Consider the following 24,032-nt stretch of genomic DNA (forward strand, 5'->3'; position numbering starts at 1 on the left):
CCTGCAAACTCTCCAAGTGAGTCTAGTTCACAGTCGAGGCTGTGATCCACTGCTTTAAAAGTTACGAGTACAGGGCTGGAGTAAAGGAGCAGCAGTTGCATGTATACTGCTCTTGCTGAGGACCCAAGTGCAGTTCCAAGCAAGCACATGGCATATGCACAAATTTAAAAGAGGAGAAAAAAAGTTTAACCAGTTATTTAAAAGGGAGCAATGGTAATGTATTTGATATTTATCCATACCACTCAATAGTTACACCTCCATACTTTTAAGAGTTATCTGATAAAATAAGATGAACTGACATTTGTTTGGAAATACAATATATCATGAGTTTGGAAATACAATATATCATGAGTGTGAAAATGACCATACATGAGAAAAAATGTGTGATACTAAATATAGATATCAATATCATGGGGTGACGTTAAGGATAAGAAATGAAATCAGTGTTAATCCATGTCCACAACTGAATTCTAGCTTAACTCAAGGTCTGAAAGCCAAGGATTAACTAGACAGACAAGGTCTAGGTCTTTCTCCGATTATAACCCTTCACGGTGGCACTACTTGCTTCACAGAACCAGGTAGAAGGAGACCATAACACACTCTGTAATTGATGTAAAAAAGTATCTGCTCGTGCATGGTTTTCAATAGATGGTTTTTAGCTCTTATAGGGACCATTATCAACCCAGATGAGAAATTTCCATTTAACCTATATATGTGTATATTGTAAGTTGTTGTTGTTGTGAGCTTCCTGCTGTTTTCTGGCTTCCCAATCAGATCACTTATAGCCTGCTTATCCCCCTTTCTATTGATCCTCCTCCCACCTATCACAGCAACCGTCCCTGTCTTTGTTAAGATTCCTGCGGCTGTGATGAAAAACTATGACCAAAGCAATCTGGGGAGAAAAGGGTTTATTAGGCTTACACTTCCACATCACAGTTCATCACTGAAAGAAGTCATGGCAGGAACCTGGAGGCAGGAGCTCATGCAGAGGCCATGGATGAGTATTATTTGTTGATTTGCTCCCCCTGGCTTGCTCAGCCTGATTTCTTATAGAACACAGGACAACCAGCACAGGGGAAGCACCACCCACAATGGGCTGGACCCTCATCCAACAATCACTAATTAAGAAAATGCTTTGCAGGCCTAATTACTGCCTGATATGATGGGGGAATGTTCTTGATGCTACCTTCTCTTGATGATTTTAGCTTATGTCAAGTTGGCATAAAACTAGCCAGCAGTCTTGTTTTACTTTCTGGTTTCCACTGTTACTCCAGGATATGTACTTACATCTGAATATTAAATAGGAACTTCCAATGATAGAGAACATGTGATGGTTTTCTTCCTCAGTCTGAGTTAACTGTTACAATAGGATCTTTCTAGTTTATCCATATACCTACAATGTTCAATAATTAACTTTTCTTTACAGATGAATAGTATTCCACAGTGTGTATGTTCTATATTTTCACTATCTATTTATTGGTTGAAAAACATTTAGGCTGTTTCCATTTCCTAGCTTATCATGCATAGAGGAGCAGTGAACATAGCTGGGCACATTTTTGTGGAAGAGGATGTTGAGTCCTTTGGGCATAAGCCAAGGAATGGTATAGCTGAGTCTTATGGTAGATTTATTTTTAGCTTTTTTGAGAATTCTTCACACTGACTTCCAGAATGGCTGTACCAGTTTGCAATCCCACCAACAGTGGAAGGCCGAGTTACCTTTCTCCAAACTACCTACAGCATTTGTTGACACTTATCTGTTGATCTTTGCCATTCTGACTTCAGTAACATGAAATCTCAAAGTTGTTTTGACTTTCACTTTCCTAATTGCCATGGAGCTTTTAAACATTTTTAGCCATTTTTCTTCATTTGAGAAGTCTCTGTTCAGACCTCAAGACCATTTTTTGATTGGTATCATCATCATCATCATCAGTTTTTTATGTTCTTTATCTATTCTGGATATTAATCCTCTGCTACATGTATAGTTACCAAAGATTGCTTCCCATTCAATGGGCTTAGTTTTCATCTGGTTGATTAAGGCCACCTGATATATTATTCTGTCAATCAGTTCTGATGTTTCCTTGTTGGTTTGGGTTTAGGTTTTTTGTTTGTTTGGTTGTTGGTTTTGTTGGTCCAGAAGACCTTTCTATTGGGTATGAGAAGAAAATACTGTTAATGGGTGTCATTAACTGTTAATCTGTGTCATTAAATCCAGTGATAGGTTTTTAAATGAAGTTAGCTGCAGTAGAGTTTGGCGCATCTATGTTTAAAATAGTAATGTCTTCATCTTTCACTATTCCCTTGATTAGAATGAAGTGTCCCTCTATATCTCTTCTGTCAGTTTTTGTTTAAAGTGTGCTGTACCTGCCTACTTCCTAGCCCTGGTTGGCTGGAGTACCGTTGTTTCATCCTTTTACTCTAAGGAAGTGCCTCTCTTTAAAATATGTTTCTTATAGACAAAACATGGAGATGGATTTTGTTTCTTGATCCATTCAATCATCTTGTATCTTTTGATTAGAAAGTTGAGGCTATTGATATTAAATATTATCATCAAAATGTGGGTTAGTTGTGGTCATTGGGTTATTTTTAGTATTGTTGTTTGTATTCTCAGTGATACTTTGTTATGGCTTCAAATGTCTTTCCACAGTGTCTCCACTATAATCATTTATCTCTTCAGCCCAAAACATTGTTTCTTGTATTTTTTTTAGGTTTCATTTGTTTGGATATGAATATTTTAGGCTATATATCTCAGGGATTTTTCTTCCTTAAATTATGACAGATAATTTTGCTGGGTGTATTAGTCTAGAGTGGCTGTCAAAGTCTCTTAATCTTTTAGGAGTTGGACATTACTCTAGCCTCTCGGTTTTCAGTTGAGAAATCATGTGTTATTCTGATAAGTTTTCCTTTATGTGACTTAAGTTTTGCTTTCTCTTGCAGTGGGCAGCATACCATTTGATTTTTACACTTAGTGTTTTAACTACAATATGCCATGGAGATTATCTTACTTATTTGGTGTTTTGTGTGCTTCTTGAATCTCTATTGGTCCATCCTTAGTTTGGGGAAGTATAGATCTTGTTGAAGATCTGTTCTATGTCACTTACTTGGGGTTATTCTTTCTTACCTATGCCAGATTTTTTTGATGGTGTCTCACATATCCTGTATGTTCCTATCCTGTGTTTTATTAAGATTTTTATATGCCTTGCTTATTTGGTCTAGATCCTCTGCTTTAACCTTCAAGCCCTGATATTCAATCTTCTGCTATGTTCCTCTACTTGTGTTTTCTAGTTGAGTTGTTGGGTTTTCAGTTCCATCTTTATTTCATGTTGGGTCCTCTTCAATCTCCCTTATTGAATTCTGTTCTCAAGTCTCAGATTGGCTTCATCATTTCCATCACCCTTATGTTTTTGTTTTCTTGGGCATCACCAAGGCATTTGGTTTATTCTCCTTAAGTTTATTGACTTGTTTCTTTGTGTCACCCTTAAACTTCTTGCATTCTTTCATAAAGTTTTTGTTTTAATTTTGTGTCCTTGGGTTTATATAAGTAATCCTCATGGCAAATATTTCTATAAGATTGGGAGGTTTGGAAGAGAAGGTGATTTTTTTATATTGTTTGTATTTTTGCAGTGGTCTGGAAATATATTTTTGTTTTGTTTTGTTTTTGTTTTTAGGTTGTTGTTAGGTTAGAAGAGAGGATTTATGGATAGATTTGGCCTAGAGATTGTAAATTTCTTGTGTTGAATCCAGTTAGGTAGACAGAGGGAACTGAGATAGTGCATAGGATTGCAATCTCATCTAAGCTAAGTATGGGTAAAAAGATGGATCTAGCTGGATGTAATGATATGATGTGGCATGGGAGGGCCTGTGGGCTGGAGTATATAGGTAGAAAGGGTCCTAGAAGAAGTTTGTAAAATGCTGTGCTGCAGGCAGGGAAGACTAGGCCAAGGCACTGGATGTGGGGGACTCTGGGTTGATCTAGTGGATTGGGAGGAAGGCATTGATGGGAGGGTCAGGGAGACTCACAGGGCTAGACCATGGAGGATCATGTTGGCAATCTGACTTGATGGAGAGTTTGGATGCAGCATATATGGAGCCTGTGTATGGTGGCACGTATGGCAATCCAGGCAAGACCCTGGAGCAGAATCTGGGGCATGTGCCTGGGTAAAGAGGTGGGACCCAGCACCAGCTGTTGATTCTAAATATCACAAAGAACAGAACAAGTCACTAAAACTCCAAATACTCTGAGATAACCGCTTCTCACAGGTGCACTTCATTCCAGTTTTTAGTTTTCTTTCCCAGTGTGGCCCATTTAAAAATAAAAGTGAGATTATTATGTCACTTGCCTTTTAAACATTGTGTTATATCTTCGAATGTCTTTCAAATAAATTTTAACCAACCTGTGGTCCACCTGCTCCCCATAACCAAAGAGAGCTGTGAATGTAGCTGTGAATGTGGCCCAACATAAACCTGTAGGCTTTCTTAAAACTCCATCTGTAGGGTGTGTATTCATTTGATCAATGGATCTCAAGAGTGGGCATTGTAGGAGACAGGCAGGTGGGTAATAAGTCACATGACCATTATTCCTCACTATTGCTTACTTAAGATAATGACTGGTCCATTCTGAAGACACCAACCTGCTGTTTTACTATGGGGTTTTTAGATCTGTTGGTAATAGGCAGTGCTATATTACCTTGGGGAAATTTGAGACTGGCTTTATCTGTCTATCCTAGAAGCACTCTTCCTTTTAGTGACATCAAAGGAATGTTACTAGGAACTAGTTGAGATTCAAGTGTACAGAAAGACCCCCCCCCCCCAGTCTGGTATCCTCCTCCTGTGTATGCACCCCTTGCATGGATTACTTATTACCCAGCCCCTTTCTCCTCTGTTACTTGTGCATTGACATTGACTTAGACATTTTATTGCTCTGTTGCCTCTCAAGCCTGGGATTCAGGTAGCATTTATGGCCTCCCTTCACAGCCACTGGCATGATTCCTTCCCTACTGGTAGGTTTCCTGGGCCTCAGGCCAGTGAAGTGGCTATGGCATTTAACTGTGCATTTTGTTCTGACCTGTTTGTTTCCACAAAGACGGCGCCTCCCCTCTTTCCAACTCAGGTTGAGTGTACCTTAGCCATAGAAAGAGAGGCCTAACTGCTTGGGACACCACATAATGTCTTCCACACTCCTTTGTCTGAGATAAGCTAAATGGTTTCAGAGGCAACATCACTGCTTCTCCAAGTGAAGGCATCTCCTGGATTTCTGCACATCATGTCCTGTTTTGTCGAGGCTCCCATCGCTGCATTCTTCCATGGCCTTGTCACACTCAGGCCACAGCCTGCACACACGAACAGTCTACCCCTCTCCTTCCTGTTCTTTAGCCACCCACTTGCCGGAAAGCCTACTGGTCTCGTCTCAAGAGAAGATTTTGAACTGTTGGTTTTTTTTTAATCTTCATTTCTAGCCCATGTACTTATGTTAATTTGTTTAATATACTTTTATATAATTATAGGTGTATAACAGATTTCCTGTTTTTAAAGAAAATTTATGTATGTCTAAAAATTCAGGAAGTTGGTTCTTAGCTATTTATTTCTTGTGGGGAAATCTTGTTTTATTCATTATTATGCTTTAGTTTAAAAATAGGCAAGCTAGGATTTTATACCTTAAAGGAGCATTGCTTACAATTTTTAACTACATATTTTTCTGTGACACTTATGGAAGACACTGAGAAGTATCACCTTTTTTTTTTTTCTGTCTTGAAAAAATTAATGCTTTGAGACAAAACAACCTCTAGGGTAGTTGGGAATCAAGGATATTAATTAATTCTTGGAGTTTTCCTCTTCCCTTGCTTTTAGGGTGCAGGTTGCACAGCCCTGGTGGTAGCCGTAGTGGCAAGAAAGCTAGAACTTACCAAAGCGGAAAAGCATGTGCACAATTTCATGATGGATACTCAGCTGACCAAAAGAGTAAGTAGCTCCCACGACATCCTACAAGAGGGCGTCACTGTCATAGTTCCCTGTTGGAAATACAAGTTTTCACTAAAACATCTGAAGCAGGCATGCCGTAGATTGAAGATAGACACATCTTTGGAATTGGTTCAGTTTCTCACATTTTCAAAATGGACAACCTAACTTTGGATCAATTGGGAATAATTACAGAACCTTGGTACTTACATTAAAGTAGATCTTGTAAATCAGGACTATAGGTATATTCAACATTCAGCACAGAAACCAATATTAGGTTGGACAGAACCTTAAAAATGTACTGTCTGTTGTAAATAGGAATTTTATGGTAAGGCAATTTCAAAGAAATTGTGTTGAGCTTCTGTGAGCATGTCTGCATTCTAAATACCAGAGTTACAAACATAAATTGTCCTTTGTATGACTTAAAGTTCATCACAGAGATATCCAAAATGCCATAGCATACAGACGGGAGATCACCCTCCAATGATTAGAACTAAACAAAGCAATAGCTAGTGTTGACAGAACACCCACCTTGGCTCCATCCAGTCATGACCTTTGTGTGAAGGAACTTCATCCTCAGGAAGACCATGAGGGAAGCCTTCTCACACCTCTTCCATACAGTTTGGACACACAGAACTTAAACAGCCTGCTCACAGTCATGACACCAAGGTAGAAAGTTGGGAAAGAAGAAAAATATTTTTATTAGACTATGTTTTCAGCTTTTTGGATAGTCAAAATACCAAAGTCAAAAATCCCTAAAAGTCATCTTGTGACATTGTGTAGCAGTCCTTGCTTCCCAAAGTAGAACTCCATCAGGCTGCCATTGAGATCGTGAACTGCGTTGTCATTTGGTAACTCTGCCCACAAAAGAATCAATAGAATTTTGAGATTAAGTTCCAACTTTCAGTATTTTCCTTATTCTAAGTATAAAAGTGATCTTTTTAGCTAAGCATACTTGCAATTCCATATTGTCCCAAAGGGAAAAGAAGATCAGCAGGGGCCAGCCTGGCTGGCATAGTAGGACCCTGTTTCAAAACACAAATAATAGGCAACCTTGATAAGTATTTCTGATACAGCAGGTTTTGTTTTGTTTTTTTTTTTTTACTGAAAATTCATATCATGAATTTCAGTAGTTTGAGACCCTAGAGCTAATAGTGCTAGAGAGGTCTAGTAAGGGAACAAAGCCCTGCCCCCCCCCAACTGCATATGTTATTTTCAGCCTGACTTTGCCACTTCCAAAGATCTGTTTAATTATAATGTTTATGCATTACTATGGAGAACACTACATGTGCTATGGTGTGTATGTGGAAGTCAGAGAACAAAATTGTGGAGTCTCATCTCTTCTTTAAACTTTATATAAACCACGGAGTTGAAACTCAGTTTGCCAGGCTTACCCAGCAAGCACCCTATCCACTGCGCCATCTCCCTCCCCGCTGCCCCAAATGCCCTTTATTTCTCCCCAGGCTCCTCCTATTTTTTTTTTTCTACTCCTATTTCTATCCTCAAAACCTATGAGGATTTCTAAAGTGAAGATTGGAGAAAAGAGGTAAGTGAAGAGCCAGAGGGTATCTGGGATTATGTTTCTTTTCAGAAACGAAAATGCATCTCTATGTATTTTTAATAGTGTATACACAATCCAGGAGTCGTTGCATGCATAGGTTCGCCCAATAAGGTTCTGTCTTGGCAGAGCTGGTGTCAGGAGTCACAAGCTTTACTGTATCAATGGAGTATTTCTGTAAGGTCGTTTCCAACCCATGCTGTTTTTTTCATAAGCATTATACTTTTCTCAGGAATGACATTAGCACTACAATGAAGATGATGTTGCAGAGAGCGTTATAGTTATTGCCAGACGTGTCTATACCAAAAGGCTGTTCAAATTCAGCAAGATACTCGTTGGCTTTAATAATGCCATCTTACTACTCTTTAAAAGTAGAATTACTTTGCAATGTTTTTATGAGTCTCTCAGCATGCCAGCTTGCTGACCAGTTAAGTTTTCATAGGCAGGATATTGTTAGGTAAAAGTGTACATGTTAAAATGTCAGGAGAATAAAACATAAGTTTACAGTTTATGATATTTACCTCATTCTGGTACCTGGCACAGTATGTGAACAAAGCTCTCTAATATTCATCTCCTCAAGTCTTTATGCAAAGTCATCAACTTAATGACTATCATTTACTTGAAACATGTTTCCGTTGGTTGTTATGGAATTTCTAAGTGAAATCCATATAAAATTTTAACTTTTTAAAGTAATAATTTCAAAACCTTCAGTGTTTTCTGAAGCAAACTAATAGAGTAAGGGTGTGTGTGTGTGCGCATATGTTTACTAATGTATTTATATTAGTAATATGTTTACTAAAATAAAAAGCTAATGTACAAGCTCAAGAACACTATATATTGTTAAAATACAAGTACCATCTTACACACTCCATAGGAAATTTTTTTTCTCAAATGGTTAGCAGGGGATATGGTCATAAATATTCTGAAATCTAAACATGACATGACTCTAAAGAAAAAGCAATTTGAATGTTGAAAGAATATTATCCTAGGAATACATGTAGATTTTCAAGCCTCCCAGTATGTGTCTTATTGAGACAGACAATAACATTGAAAAATTGTTCACCATGTACAAATTTTCAGGGGAATGATTTTATATAAAAATCATTTCTCTGCATGACTACATTAGGCAAAGAAAACACACTATTCATTGAGAGAGTTCATTCTCTGAAAATGTATATGACCCTTTAGAATTAAAAATTAGCCTCAGGGGTCCATGTACCCAGATTAAAGACGTTACCGAGCTTAGAAAGATAGGGGCAGAGCCTGGATTGATGGCTCACTGACTAAAGCTCTTACTGTGCAAGTGTGAAGGATCCCCAGGAACCAAATAAAAAGCCCACTTTGACTGTGAGTGCCAGCATTAGTGGCAGATACAGGTGGGCCCTAGAGTGAGCTTTCTGGCCAGCCATAATAGCCAAAAGGTGAGCTTCCAATAGGGTCTCCAGGTGAAAAAGCTGCACAGTGAGACAGGAAGATACTGTCTGCTCCAGCTTCTACGTGCTCATTGTCCCATGCATGTGCCATACAAAAGACAGGACCAGCTATTTAATAGATAGTCTATCATTTTACACAGTCAAACTGTTTGGCACATAGCATCTTCGGGGAATACTGTTACTACTGATTCAGAACTAAACAAAGAGCAAATCTTAAGAGTTTGGACCCCAGAATACCTCTGTGCTGCAAAGAAACTTGTAAAACAAGCAATTATGAGAACTCTAACAGGATTTTTAATTCTTAACACTTACTATATACATGTACTATGGAGAATAATGATACATGTTAACAGGCATTGACGGTAGTTCCCAATACCAGTAAGAGCTATCATGACACAGTCACACAGTTGATTCAATTTGTCTTCTGCGTCTCCCTTAACAAATTCACCAGATGATTTACTACATACAGTCTGTACATTGTCTCATTGGCTAAAACATGAAAGAGATCACGTGATTTCGCCTAGATCTCACCTACCTGCTCTGAAGACTGGGAGAGGGGCTAGAGCCAAGCAAGCCACCCTCACCTGGGCAGAAGGCACGCTGGCTGCGGTACGCTTGTGCTTCCTTGAAGAGGGGAATAAAGGAGAGCAAAGTGTAGTGGTGTAGATGAAGATGACACGATGAAAAGAATTACTTTGTCCACTGCCTTTTTAAAAAGCTCAAGGAGACCCCTCAGTTAGTCAAGTGCCCGCTGTGCAAGCATGAGGACCTGGGTTTGTTTCCCCAGGACTTTTGAAAAAAAAAAAACCTGGGCATGCATTATGTACCTGTAATTTCAGGACTGAGGAGGCAGGGGCAGGAGGATCTTTGGAGTTTGCAGGCTAGTCACCCCAATCTGCCAGCCTAGCCAGATTAACAAGGTTCAGGGTCAGTAAAACGACCCTATCTTAAAGCACATGGTAGAGAAGGGATTGAGGAAGGCAGCCTAATGCTGACGTATGTGCTCCACAGCCACATGCATATACACACGTACAACGGCCTCCAAGGAGCGAAGAAAAATGAAATCAAAGTTGAAAATGAAGATGCAAAGTTGTCAAAAACCAAGGAAAAATATAAGTAATGAGAAGTTGTTAGTCATGACTATTAAAGCGTCCATGTATCATACAGATGAACGCAAAGGTTCATTTAGCCATCCATCATCCATCACTGTGGTTTGCTGATTCTCAAAGTGCTGTCATACGCTGTTTTTGATACTCAGCATGGCATCAAAGTGCAGGCAGTACCGTATGTAACATTTTATCTCATTATTTATAGTTTTATTTCTTAACTATCTGTGAAGCAGCACTGTAAAACTGGGTAGCCTCTACACCCTGGGGAGTCATATAAAGGGGTCTGCAGAGTTCTTACGGCCACTACCACCATTTCTCTTACTGCCTTTGTTTGTGCAATTATCAAATGCTGGATCACTAGCATGCCTTTCCAGTGTAGGATTTCAATTAAACATGAACATTAGGGAAAACATTTTTACTTTCCTTTAGAACATTAGGAAGGCAGAGAAAGCATTTCTGGTTTCCTTTAGCTCTGCAGATGCTGGGCTGAGGGACAGGGCAGTCAGTGGGGGAGGAAATGATTGTTCTGGAGATCTTTCTCCTTACTTTCCATATCTTGCTATTTTCTACATTTTCAGAGCTGGGGATCCAGCATGCAGCCTGCTCTAGCTAGGCAAGCACATCCACCCAACTATGTCCCTAGGCCTCTTCACTGAACTCAGGGTTTCCTCTTAGCAAGCACAGAGGTTGGTAAAACCCACTGACCGCATTGCAGTTTTACATCTGTTTGTGAGTCCTTCATAACCATCTTTGCAGAACAGCACATATAACAGCTGGCAGACACCCCGTGTATTAGCTGAATCACTGATGTGCTTACACCTCAGAGTGTTCTGTAGGTCTCAGTACTCTTTTTCATCACAAGGATTCTTTCCTGTGTGTGTGTTCCATATATGATTTATATTTATATATTATTAGTTCATGATTGAAATTTTTATGTATCCAATGATGCCCACTAAACACCACAGTCATGTTTAACACCAGCCATGCCCAAAGCACTTAACTAGAAAGGGACAGTGATTAGTGGCATGACCTTTGACACCTGCTTTTAAGGGAGGAGGACAGGGGGCCAAAGGCTATATAGTTAGACAGACAATATAACACAGACCGTCCCCGAGGAAAAGGTCCCTCCAAATCAACTTCCAGCTTATCTAGATGACAGGGAATATGGACACTTTGGGTCCTTGGAAACTTGAATATCTGTTTGTCCATTCTTCCCGGTGCTTTCAAACTAGGCTGCGTATTGTTCTACTTCTCTCAGCCATAATGAGGACAGGAAGACCCATGATTCGAAAAATCTCAGTCAGAGGCAGAATTTGGAATTTTGTTTTGTTGTGTAATTTCTGGCACGTATTGTCTTGGAGCCTTCATGTTGAAAAGCAACAGTTACCACACTAATGTGTTTCAAAGACGACGTCATTAGGGAATAAGAGAGAATATATTTTAAAATCAATTCACATGTTTCAAAAGTTTTTAAAGAAAATGCCTGGATTTCATTTCATATAAGCCTGTCAGCTACAACGAGTGCTTAAGGGAGCACAGATCCTGAGCATAAGGCTTTCAGGGCATCACCCACCCACTCTACCCTGAATTGAGATTCCCTGTTCCCCTACAATCCAACAGGAACTAGTCATTTAAAATGCATCCAAGAAACAGGAAGCCACCCTTTTCAAAAGTTTGTCGAATCTTAAAGTGGTTTGGAGTTTTCGCTCTGTAGATAGGAATCGATGCAAAATCAGTTGCTATGTTTAATGCTGGGGCTGCATCCCAGCATGGAACCTTCTTAACCAGTCTGGACATCAGTCCTTCTACTGTCACCTGTCCAGGTAAAGACAGAGAGGACATAAACTGGGCTGCCTATCAGTTGTCCAGCTTTCTGCAACCACCCATAGAGTTGGTAGTCCTATTCTCATGGAAACCATCTCCAGCAGAGACGGCTAAAGTTCTGCCAGCCAGTCTCGTCCTTTACCATCCTCTGTGAAAGCAGAGTGCTCAGATCTCCACCTCTCACACACTGCACCAGTTCCTTTACCTTTGCAAAAACGCATGGCTTCTAGCCTCCTTAGCTTCCCAGGAGAAAGGTGAGGTGGGTGGGTGTTAAAGGTGCCATACTCTGCATCTTTTCCCTGCTGTTTTCCTGTTAGTTTCAGGAAACAGCCTATGGAAGTCTGATAGCTATTCAGAGGAAGTACACTCTTTCTGGAAGAAACCAGTCATTTTCTTAAAATGGATTTGGGCAATACAATTTCACTCAAGAAGAAAGGGTTTCATACCATTAATCCTGAAATGTGACATTTCATTGCAAAAGTAGAAAGCTATGGCTGTAAACTTACCACCATATTTATAGTGTAATTCTATGGCAGCTTCTTACTGTAAACATGAGAAATAACAGGACTTTAGTCATTGCCATTTCTAACACTGTCATGTTGGAGAAAATTAAATTCCAGCAGGCTCACCAGGCACCGGACCTAATTTGCTTATTGTCGACGCAAGGACTCAGGACCCATTTCCCAGTCTTAGCTTACATTTTTCTCTTCCCTCCAACACTGTTTATCCTCCACCCTGTGTCCCACCAGCCTGGGCCTTTCTTCACTCAAGGGTATTAAGTGGAAAAACTTCATAGGATAAGTAACTATCCAATTAACTGAAGAAGCTCTAGTTTTCCAGTTCCTATGGCAGAGGTGGCAAGAGTTCTACTCTGTCTAGGTCTCTCACGGTTCCCTTTGGAGATTTTAATCAAGAAAGCAAGTGATTAGCTAAGATGCCTTCATGAGGTGCGCCAACTGCACCTTTCACATCTTTCCATCTGTTTGAAATGCTATGTATTTAATTTTCCCATTAAGTCATAACAACCCTATAGGTGAAGCTGTGCTAACAAGCAAATAAGCCACTATTGCTCTGGGAGCTCAGTTGCACGGGGTGAACTCACACATTCAGCCATGGGAACATGCCTTGGTGCACAGCCAAGGAGACCAAGTGAGCTTGCAAACGTCAAGCTTAACCTTGGCATCTGGCATTTTGCCCTTCTCTGCAGAAATAGTGAGTATGGACAGAAGTGTTGCAGTGTGAAGGGGAAAAAAAAAATCAACATCTCTGAGTCCTCTTCAAAACAAGGCGCTGGATAAAAACATAGTTTCTTGTTAGAGCAAGCAGAACACAGCACAGGAGACGTCAGTGGTCTCGCCCCAATATTTCCCTCAAGTGTTCCCAGACAGACAGAAATACTTGTATGAAGGCAGACACACCAGAAAAACAGTACCAGTTTCTAAAGCTCCAGTTTACTGTGATTCCCGGGATGAAAAACAACCTTGAAAGGGTCTGGGGAACCTGCTTTAGGACGTAGCGAGTGCTTTTCTTGTGTTTTTCTAAACAGGTGAAAAACGCAGCCGCTAATGTACTCAGGGAAACGTGGTTAATCTACAAAAACACAAAGCTAGTGAAAAAGATCGACCACGCAAAAGTAAGAAAGCATCAACGGAAATTCTTGCAAGCTATTCATCAGTAAGTACCTGTTTTCCTTCCTGTCTTGTCCCTTCTTCTTAGCCTTGGCTTTTGATTCTTGTGCTTGCTGGCCCGTCCTTTGTGAGGGAGGAAAAGGAAAAGGGCACTGTTGTGTTTGCTTCCAGGAGACATCTGAGAATCTAATGACTGGAGTCCAGACAGAAGTCTAGTTCCTTTTATAACTGAAAATGGTGTATGTTAATCAGAATATCTTTCACTTTGAAGGCCATCATTTCTGTTAGAATTGTACTTAATTAGTATGTTTATTTTTATAGTTTGACCTGAAATGTTCAGCTTATCGTCACTGATGAATCTTGGGAGGGAAAATAACACTCTATGATCCATGTTGATTTTTGCGTGCCAGAAAACATCTTTATATGACATAGTGTAATGAATTGCCATAATTCTGCAATATTCAATGACTTCTTAGTCAGAAAGTTGGGGGTTATCTATTTGCTGTATGCTCACTATAGACTTTAGAGTTGGTATTGGTCAATATTCTCTTATTAAGTTACTTTTATTCAATTGACATAAGCACTTCATGCATGTCTTTGTTGTATAATCACTAGAGTCTTTTAAGATAACAGTTTATACCTCATAAAACTCAATGATTACTGGCAAACAGTCCTTTCTCTCCAGGCTGGCATCATCTTCACTGTAAGTGCTACTCATGTGGGTATTGACTGTGATACACCAGACAGACTTGCTTTTAATGCTCTTTCTTCGTGGTCATATTTGTGGCTCGGGAAAATGAATTTCCCTGTGAAACATACCAGGGTAATAACAGGAAGGTGGGTAAATATTAGGGCTTTGGCTGTGCCACTAGATTAGCCTTCTGAGGCTCAGCAAAGTACAACAGATAAGGAAGCTGCGAGTCTGGGATTTTTTAAAAATTTTATACATTTAACTATTTCATAGGGAGCATGGCGCCACTAGCCTTCTATGAGAACTCCATAGACTTTTATCTTCTAACTTTCACTGGTCCAACCTCTACCCTGCTTAATTAATATATTAATATACCCTCGTAAGTGTAGAATGTGCCTACAGTGATATGCATGTGCATTCTTCTATGGGAATTGAAGCCTCTGTTAGTCAGTAAAACCCAAGGAACTCCAGGATTAAAATAGAGGAAGCTCTGCACATATGGCAGAATAGTTTATCATTACTGCTTGCAGCCACTCACTCATGCGCCTTGTTGCCGCCAACGCACTTTCCTGAGAAGGGGATGGTATTTCTCTTCTAACTCTGCGACTAACTCTGCGACTTCACTAGGCACTCAACTGTTTCCCTCCCCACTTTGTAAGGAAATGACAAGACTAGAAATGTAAAATTATTCTTTTTAAAGTCAGGAAAAAGCACAGAGAGGAGAATTGTCTCAGAGCTGGCTCACAAGGCAGGAGCTTGCTCCTTGGAGCTCAGTTGCTCTTCTGACCCAGGGCCAAGCCAGGAGCACCAGCCCAGACAGTGACATTCCTTCCATTTTCTGCACTAGAGAATGAGGCCCCAAGAGATAGGCTTATTCTTCCTCTGTGTTCCCCAGGACCATCTAGATAGCCACGTGGAAAAAATCGCTTGGATAATCACTTGCAAAGAGCCCATTAGAGAAAACGTGCCCTCGAAACCCATTCAATACACTAGCACAACATTAGGAAAGCAGTCACGGCAAATCATAGTAGTCTACATTGTTTGAGCATATTAGAAAACTTTCTGATGGTGAAGGTCATGAGGTGACGAAGGAGTTGAGGGTGTCCGTGTGACCTGACCATGCTTCTTATTGACCCCAGAATTTTGTGTGCAAAATTTGCCAGTGCAAACACCTAAAGTAAAGTCACACTTGATTTGTCCTTTTGATAAACTTTCAAATAAAGAATTTAAAGCATAGCCGGGCAGTGGGGGTACACGCCTTTAATCCCAGTATTCGGGAGGCAGAGGCAGGTGGATCGCTGTGAGTTTGAGGCCAGCCTGGTCTATAAAGCGAGTCTAGGATAGTCAAGGCTACACAGAGAAACTCTGTCTCAAAAAACCAAAAAAAAAAAAAAAAAAAAAAAAAAAAAAAAAGAATTCAAAGCATGTGGCAACAGAGGTTGTGGCGCAGTCCTGTAACCGTGTGGGTGTGGTGGTAGTTTAGCTTATTTTGTCACATGCTTTGAGTTATAAGTATATACACACTAATGTGAGATGAGATGCGAGTATTTATTTTATTCACTGCAAAATCTTTTAGCTTTGCTGTACGTTTCTTTTTTTTTTTTTTTTTAACAAAATGTTATGAAAACTTCTCTGTAGATGGAAGCTGAATTTATGAACTGTCCCAAAGGAAGTGGCAAATCTTTCCTATGGGGCACGTCAGCCAATCGGAAGAGCCCGTGGGAGGAGCTCATATGGAGTTCTTCAGCTGGCTTCTTCGGACAGCGAGGGTGGCAGAAGCCACCCCTCGTTACTCTTCTGATTTCATGAGACATTTCCCATTCTCATCCTTTTCTTGCCTTTTTAAAAATGCAATGTGCACATCCAAAGCCAGACGAGTTTGACGTAATTCAGTGATGTTCAGAATTGTTTTATTTTAGTTTCGGGGCTACTGGGCGTCCTTAGGTGCTGGGGATACTTAAGGGTTGTGAACAATTACAGCAAAGTAAGTTTGCTTGCAAGGCTAGGTTTGGCTAGATGATTCTACTGGTCATAATCACTTGTCATGCTAACTTCGTATTGGAAGCCGTAGAGTGACGTCATGAAAGACAGCACACAGGGCTCGATTCCTCAGGGCCAGGCCTTCCCCTGCCCACTGTTAAGATTCAGAGGGATTCTTAGCGTCATCTGCCAGCACTGCATGAAGCAGACCTTCCCAGCTGGACAGAAACTCACAAGTCATTTGCTGGAGCTTTTCTCTCCTCTGATTCTCCCAGAGAGCAATTTTCACAGCTCTCTCCTCTTCTCCAAGCCCCCTCTAGCTTAGCTCTTTCTCTTTTCCATACTTTATGGCTTCTTTCCCAACATGTGACCTCTCTGATGATGCTCTGTCTCTAGGCCAGTGTCCTCTTTTCAGTAACGCATTTTGTCTTTTTGAAGTGTCACTCAATGCCATGAAGTGTTCTCTCTCTAACTTTCAACCCTTTTTCTGATAGCAGCTTTAACTTTTTCATTCTTTTGTCTCAACCACGGATCCATCGATCGAGATGAATTTGTCTAGAGCCAGGAAAGCGAATGTGCATACTTTATATTAGAAGGGATCCGGAATAGCCCTGATAAGGGAGTGATATGCTCCCCATTCATAAGAGTCATTATGCATTATCGCTCTAAGCCAACGTTGCCTGTAATTCCCTTGAGCACCACGTATGAAGAGGCCAACATGACTTTACGCGCATTCTTCCTTCTGAACTCTGGTTTACGGGGAAGCCAAGTGCTTTCAGGAAGACAGAGTGTAGTGGCAACAGAGGATGGCGAGGACTCGAACAGTGCCAATCCATGCCCAAGTCCCATGGTTCTTCCCGCTGATGAATCGAGCCCCCAGTGCACAACTGAACACCGCATTATGTTATTTTCTGTTCCGGAATACTTTACAGTTTTCTTTTCTTTTCTTTTCTTTTTTGTTTTGTTTTGTTTTGTCTTTTTTATTTCAACAAAATGAAAATAGAGCTCGGAAGTAAGTTGCGTGAGCTGCTCCTTTCAACATTTGCAGACTTTTCTACCGGCTGCATGCACCCAGCAGATCCTTTATTTGTGAATTTTGGTAGTCTGATTGCTGCTATGGAAATGTGATCCAAAATCATGATATTTTCCTGTGATAAGTGAAGTTCACAAGGAAGAAATCAACATCTGTTTCTTAATCTTTTGTGGAGGAAAAAAGTGTACTACTATCTATGTGCATGTTACCTTTTATTCTGGCAGCTGCAGCTTTGAGCAGGGTTTCCCTGTCTGCTCCTCCACATCACAGGTAGTCTAAGAAGGCAGATCAGAGGGCAAGACAAAGTGACTTAAGTTCCTGAGAGCTGATGGAGTTCCAATCAGGAATACTGTATATCAGCCTTCTAGATTAGTAATAAATACCACGGGCAAAATTCTACTGCCAGACATAAGCTGGAAAGGCAGTGGAAGGACACCAGGCTTCACCGCCTTTGAAAATGTCCTCCCTTTACCTGAACCACCACTTTCTACCTCCCCCTGTTTTGCAGAGTTCAAGATTTTCCTTGCTCATAGATGGCTGGAGGTATCTACTCCAGAGCTCTAAACTCTAGCCGTTATTACATTTTAAAAGAAAACTTGATGTAAGTCCCTATCATAAAAGGTGGCATTCACAGGAAGAGGTAAAAGTAGCATCAGTTGGCAGTTTCAATCCTGGTATTGAATTCTAGCCATAGGCTACAAAGCGCTAAGGCAAGATCCTACCCCTCCCCTATGAAAAACATTTCCAGCAGGTGTCGGGAGCTGGAGGCAAGACAGGACCTGCCAGACACTTTTTTCCTTGCAATAATCAGATTTCATGATAGGTAAAGTGAAAAACTGTCTTTCCATATGCTTTAGTGTTCAGGTCTTATTTGCGTCACTTAAAATCATTTGTGACACCTCTGGCATTCAAGGACTTCATTCCACACTTGAAACAAGGTCAAATTGGGGCCAATGAGAGTGGAGTCCCCAGGGGACATTGAAGCTTCCCCTGCCATATTTCTCTTCACTGACCCAGAGATGGTCAGGGTGTTTTTAAATTTGATTTTTGCTGATTTTTAAAAGGTGGGATTCAAGAGTTATAACCTTTCTTGTTGCTTAGAGGAAACCATCAACAATATATTGAATTTAAGTGTGTTTGTAGATTTCCTTCAGACTAGAATTTACTCTCTCTCTCTCTCTCTCTATGATAACATCAAAAGGAGCCAGTTAAGTTGGTTCCAAGTTTCTAATGACCAAACAGCAATGAATAGATAAATGTGCACCGTTTTAGATTGATCAAGGCTACAATATAGGTGACTGGCATTGAGAAGGTTAGCTGGCAGAAGCTGTATCTTCACTGTGGAGCAGATTCGGCTACATGCTGACTGTCCTGGGTGCAAGGCAAAAATCACTAAGTACTGTAAATACATTGGAACGATCTCCCTGGCAGTAAAATCTTGCCCTGTGAGTTTTTATTTCTCTTATGTAGTTATATACTATTTAAATTAAATACTATAAAATAGTCTCTTCATTCACTGAAGCAATTTAATAAATGATTCATTATCAAAACCAAAGTGAGTTTAGCATGCATTTTCTTTTTTCCTTTGTCACAAAAAAATCTCAGAGGTGCTGATTTTTTTTTTTTTTTTTTTGAGTCAGGATTTGAATAGCTGGCTTATAAAACAGCAACCTACCTTTCTCTTGTAAAGTCTTGATTTCTTGAACATAAGAATCATGTAATAAATATTTATTGAGGTATTACAGTAAATAAATGAAGAAACAATAGGAGTTTTCATTTAGAAAAAATTGCATTTTAAAAAAACAGCCAAAAAAAAAAAAAAAAAAAAAAAAAGAGCAGTCTGTGACCGCCAATCGAATACATGCAATGACATTTTAAAGTAACTAAAAGTAACTTAAAAATTAAAAATTCTACCCACAGATATTTTGTCTTTTTTTTTTAAATTACAATAACAGCTAAAAGAGTTTCCCAAATAAACAGTCTGGCCTCTGTACAAATTCAATGTCAGTTTTAAAGTAAAACCAAGAGAAATGGAGTAAGAAAATTATACATTTTGAGTTATCTTGCTGCTGGTTGAATAAAAGTGGTTTTTGTTAACAAGAATCTCACTTATCACTGTGTTTTCATCAGGTTCAAATACCTAACCCAATTCATTTCAGACTAAACAGGGTTAATACCTGTATCTAGTCACGTAGGCATAGGAAGGTGTTCATTGCTCCAACATGATGAAATTCCAGTTGTTTTGCATATTTCTTCCTATGCCTATTTGTCACGATACTGGGGCTTTAAGGAATGTTTTGGCTTTTCCTCATACGGTTAAATCCTTATGAGTCTTCCTGAGTTCAACTTACCTGGTAAATAGTTGTCCTGAGGACATCTCATTTCTTGCTCTCTCCTTTCTTTCCTTTTTGCGGTGTTGGGGAAGCATGCTTCTCATTGTACCAGATACATAACCAATGTGGACTTTACCCTGCCCCAAATACTCAAGGCATTATCCATGCGGTTATTTGCTCTTGTGGATTCTGTGCATGCCCTTTGAAAGCAGTAACATGGCCAGAGAACCAAGACAACCTCTCTAACTTCAGACTCTGTCTTTTAGATTAAGAAGTGTGAAGATGGAACAGAGGAAACTGAACGATCAAGCAAACACCCTAGTGGATCTGGCGAAGGTAACCCTGAGGGGCTCAGACCTCGTGCTTGTGTCCGTTGACGCTGGGCAGGGATGAGCAGTACTTCTGAGGAAGCCACCGCAGAGCTAAGAAACAAACCTAGCAAACCACCTCAAAATGATGATTCATCTGAGAGGATTTTTTTTAAAAAACTTGTGCTGAATTCATATGGTCTTTCCCCATATATATTATCCAGCGCAGTGCTAAGAGCCTCCATAGGGGGAGTGCCCTGGAAATGCTATAAGACACCCACATGGAATATGAAAGGCTACCTCATCCTTGAGAGGCTGGAACTACATCTTGAATGTGACTATGAGTTCTGGGATAAGTACAACTCATGATTCTTATTATATTTTATATTTTTTAAACAAGCCCAAAACCATGTAAATTGAATATTTTAAAATCCCAGAAATTTTATTCTAAAATAAAATTTGTGCTCCATAAAAATTATACTCACTTTTTATGGATTTCTCCATTATTTAACAGTCATATTTCTTTTTAACTGGTACATTAAGAGTTTTCTTGTTCTTTGTCATATCTATAAGATGTATCTTCTTTTTTAAATTGTTCTTCCATAAGTAAAAGCCACTCTGGAAATATGAATATTTATCAGCTGTGCAAACATTACATCCTGTTCAGCTCGTTTCAGCGGAAACTCTAGAATAGAAATATGTATGTGCCCCACCTTTTCAGCACAATTGCTTTGGCAAAGGCAACACTAAGACATATACATCCTGTTTTATACTTGATAAATCATATCATGTTTTTTGCCAAATCTTCAAGTATAATCTGTGAAAGTTAGGCATTTGGACTCATCTTATTAAATAATACTTCCAAATTGTTTTGTGTATTACCAATAACACATACTAGATAAACATATTCAAGGTAAGGATTCAGTGACTCACCCCAGGGGAGCATGCATCACTCACGTAAGCTTGGCAGTGTACAGTACAGGCGTGCAGGACAAAGACATCCTCCATTAATGCAGCTCTCACTCGAGGTAGGCTTTCGCATCACTCCTAGGTTAAATGTTTAAAAATATGAATATTAAAAAAATAAAACAGACTCCTTCAAATTTGTATGATGGTAAGAAACAGACTTTAAGAGCACAGTAGGAAATCAAAATACGCCTCACCTCGCAGGCATGAGATCCTGTACTTGCTCTCCAGTACTATTCATATACAGAAGAGGTATATACAAGGGAAAATATACTTGAGTTATGTATGCAGTGCCACGTTTACTCTAACCATAAGATGATATATGCCATAGGAGTTTGGTATTTTTCTAATGAATGGGTGATGTTGAACTTTCCCGAGAATATAGTAAGGTTGAAGTTAGTGATGCTCTCTCTCTGACTATTGCTCAACCAAAATGAAATGCCCTTATTCTGAATGACTCAATCACTCACTTCCTTTATCATCTTTAAGCAGCAGTGAAGCTGGAAAAGATACAAGAAGTAGGAGGAGAATATGACATAAGGCGTCTTGGGTTTGGGAAAGGTGGTACTGGACTCAGAGTCGCATGCCTATCCTTTCCTCTCGGCTACTCTTTTCCGACTCTAGCTCCGAGCTGCTCAACCCCTGGAATTCCCCCTCTAGTTTTCCCAACTACTTTGGAAACTGTAACTAAGACTTGGATTTATGACTCCCCCTGATCAAGGCAACTGCAGGTTTCTTTACAATGAAAGCATTTCACATTCCTACTTCAGACTATGTAGCTCTGAGTAGACCATTCTAGTAAGATGAGCTGTAAAGTTTGCTCATGTGCTGCATAGGGTACACACCCAGAGCTTCATGCCCGTTAGGTAAGTGCTTGACCACTGAGTTTCACCCCTAGCCATGGACTACTAATGCAGGACCCTCCACTATTATTTAATCTTACTGGTCATTCATATTATTTTCCATCTTACCTGTGAAATTTTTCCACTGGAGTCAATGAAAAGGAAGCCTGAGGCTTGAAACATAAGTCAACAAAAGATACGTATTGATTGCTTTAAATTACTAAGTTATCTGAGCAAATCAACTGGTCCTAAACTTTATTCCTACTCTTTCCATCACATTTCTACATCTCACTATCACCTGGATGTTATTCTTTTGTTCCTTAAATCTTACTGTCATTATTTTTAAAACTGGCCATGTTGTAATGTCACATGTTGGAAAATGAGTTTGATAGACTAGCCTGTAGAAAAATCATCAACACACATAAATATTAAATTGAAACTTTTCGTCTATCTTTATGACACCTAAAATCATTGGGCATTTCACTAGCAATAGCTACACCATACTTTCTAAATCATAACCACTTTACTGTCTATCATCATCCATTTAAATCTCAGCTTTAAGAATACCTGGAATTTGCTTTTGACCCTAACCGTTCAGCTAGCAGACACACCAGTGCTGAAGCCTGAGGAGCTGACAGTTTGCTTCTGAGGCAAAAGTAATTCAGTCTCTTACATCTCTGTTTCTTTCTTCTTCTCAATCCCGTTTTCTAGACCCAGAATATCATGTATGACATGATTTCCGACTTAAATGAAAGGAGTGAAGACTTTGAGAAAAGGATCGTCACCCTGGAAACAAAGCTAGAGACTTTGATTGGTAGCATCCATGCCCTCCCTGGGCTCATCAGCCAGACCATCAGACAGCAGCAAAGGGACTTCATTGAGGCTCAGATGGAGAACTATGACAAGCATGTCACCTACAATGCTGAGCGTTCCCGGTCCTCCTCCAGGAGGCGGCGGTCCTCCTCCACAGCGCCACCAACTTCATCAGAGAGTAGCTAGAAGAGAATAAGTTAACCACAAAATAAGACTTTTTGCCATCATATGGTCAATATTTTAGCTTTTATTGTAAAGCCCCTATGGTTCTAATCAGCGTTATCCGGGTTCTGATGTCAGAATCTTGGGAACCTGAACACTAAGTTTTAGGCCAAAATATGAGTGAAAACTCTTTTTTTTTTTTTTTTTCTTTCAGATGCACAGGGAATGCACCAATTATTGCTATATAGATTGTTCCTCCTGTAATTTCACTAACTTTTTATTCATGCACTTCAAACAAACTTTACTACTACATTATATGATATATAATAAAAAAAAGTTAATTTCTGCACATATTTGTTTGGTCTCTTCCCATCTCTATAACTTCGCCTCTTACATTGTTTTCAGGGTTAAAAAGACTGTGTGTTATCTTACCTATGTGATAATTTTGATTTTTCAAATATCACCTGGTATGAAAAAGACTAAATTGTTCTACTCCTAATTTGTAAGGATTTTCCTTCTGAAATATTAATATCACAACCATTTGGCCATACCTGTTTTCAGTTCACAGTATATTTTAGTGTACTTTGCTTCCAAATGGTGTGGAAAGTTGGACAGCTTTATTAGGATCTTTGCAAACAAAGAGAATAGAAGCTTTTAATAATTATTTTATTCCTATTTTCTAAGCAAATATACATGAAGGAAGTACTAAGGGGCATCACTGTCTGTGAACTCATGTTGCAGAATTTCAGGTCTAAACAATTGGTTTCCTGTTTCCTAGTTAATTTGCTATGAAGAGCTAGGCTATACTCTTTAAGTATTTGCCACATACACATTTACCCACATATCTATATATTGATATGTAGGTTGCCATCAGAGTAATAAATATATATGAACAAAACTCAGCCCCTCACCTAAAATATGGTCCTTTCTTGGACTCTATTAGCACATGTGGTACAAGTAAGTGACATGTGGTAAATTTCACAGATTTTCCATACTTGGACCAAGAATAGTTACGACCAGTTTTTCATGAAAAGGACCTGGGAGTTTAAGGCTGCAGACACAGTGCAGAGTCACCCTATGAAAAACAAGATTTGGGGAAGGGTGGGCTGAGATGACCACATGGAATTTTCTCACATGGAGTCACTTCCCAGACCCTGCAGGAAGAACTGCGATGAAGTGGCAAAGCCAATGCGTTGTGATGAATCCCAGCCTCTCTTAGACTCTCTGAAGACAACCTGCTCACACTTGTCAGATCCCAGAAATTATTCAGTTCACTCTCTTCCTAATTGTATGCCCTGTCCTCTGAGGTCAAACTTACAATGCTGGAATTTGCTAGCTTTATTATTTTCTTCTTCAGCAAACACTGCAGTGATATATTTGACCCACTTTGCATAGTTCAA

General features: G+C 39.6%; 1 protein-coding gene across 4 annotated transcripts in view; it reads left to right on the plus strand.

Moving 5' to 3' along the window:
* Kcnn2 (potassium calcium-activated channel subfamily N member 2) overlaps positions 1–22,993 on the plus strand; it is a 378,701-nt gene extending 355,708 nt beyond the window's left edge. For 3 of the 4 annotated variants that reach the window (XM_051163924.1, XM_051163925.1, XM_051163926.1), the window contains 4 exons: positions 5,845–5,955; positions 13,423–13,550; positions 19,808–19,877; positions 22,369–22,993. In XM_051163924.1, the coding sequence (XP_051019881.1) occupies positions 5,845–5,955; positions 13,423–13,550; positions 19,808–19,877; positions 22,369–22,656 (597 nt within the window). In that variant the 3' untranslated portion in view covers positions 22,657–22,993. The remainder of the gene's footprint in view (positions 1–5,844; positions 5,956–13,422; positions 13,551–19,807; positions 19,878–22,368) is intronic. The other variant, XM_051163927.1, reaches the window with a different exon arrangement.
* The last annotated feature ends 1,039 nt before the right edge of the window (positions 22,994–24,032 follow it).

This window comes from Acomys russatus, chromosome 20 (assembly GCF_903995435.1).
Source record: "Acomys russatus chromosome 20, mAcoRus1.1, whole genome shotgun sequence".
NCBI lineage: Eukaryota > Metazoa > Chordata > Mammalia > Rodentia > Muridae > Acomys > Acomys russatus.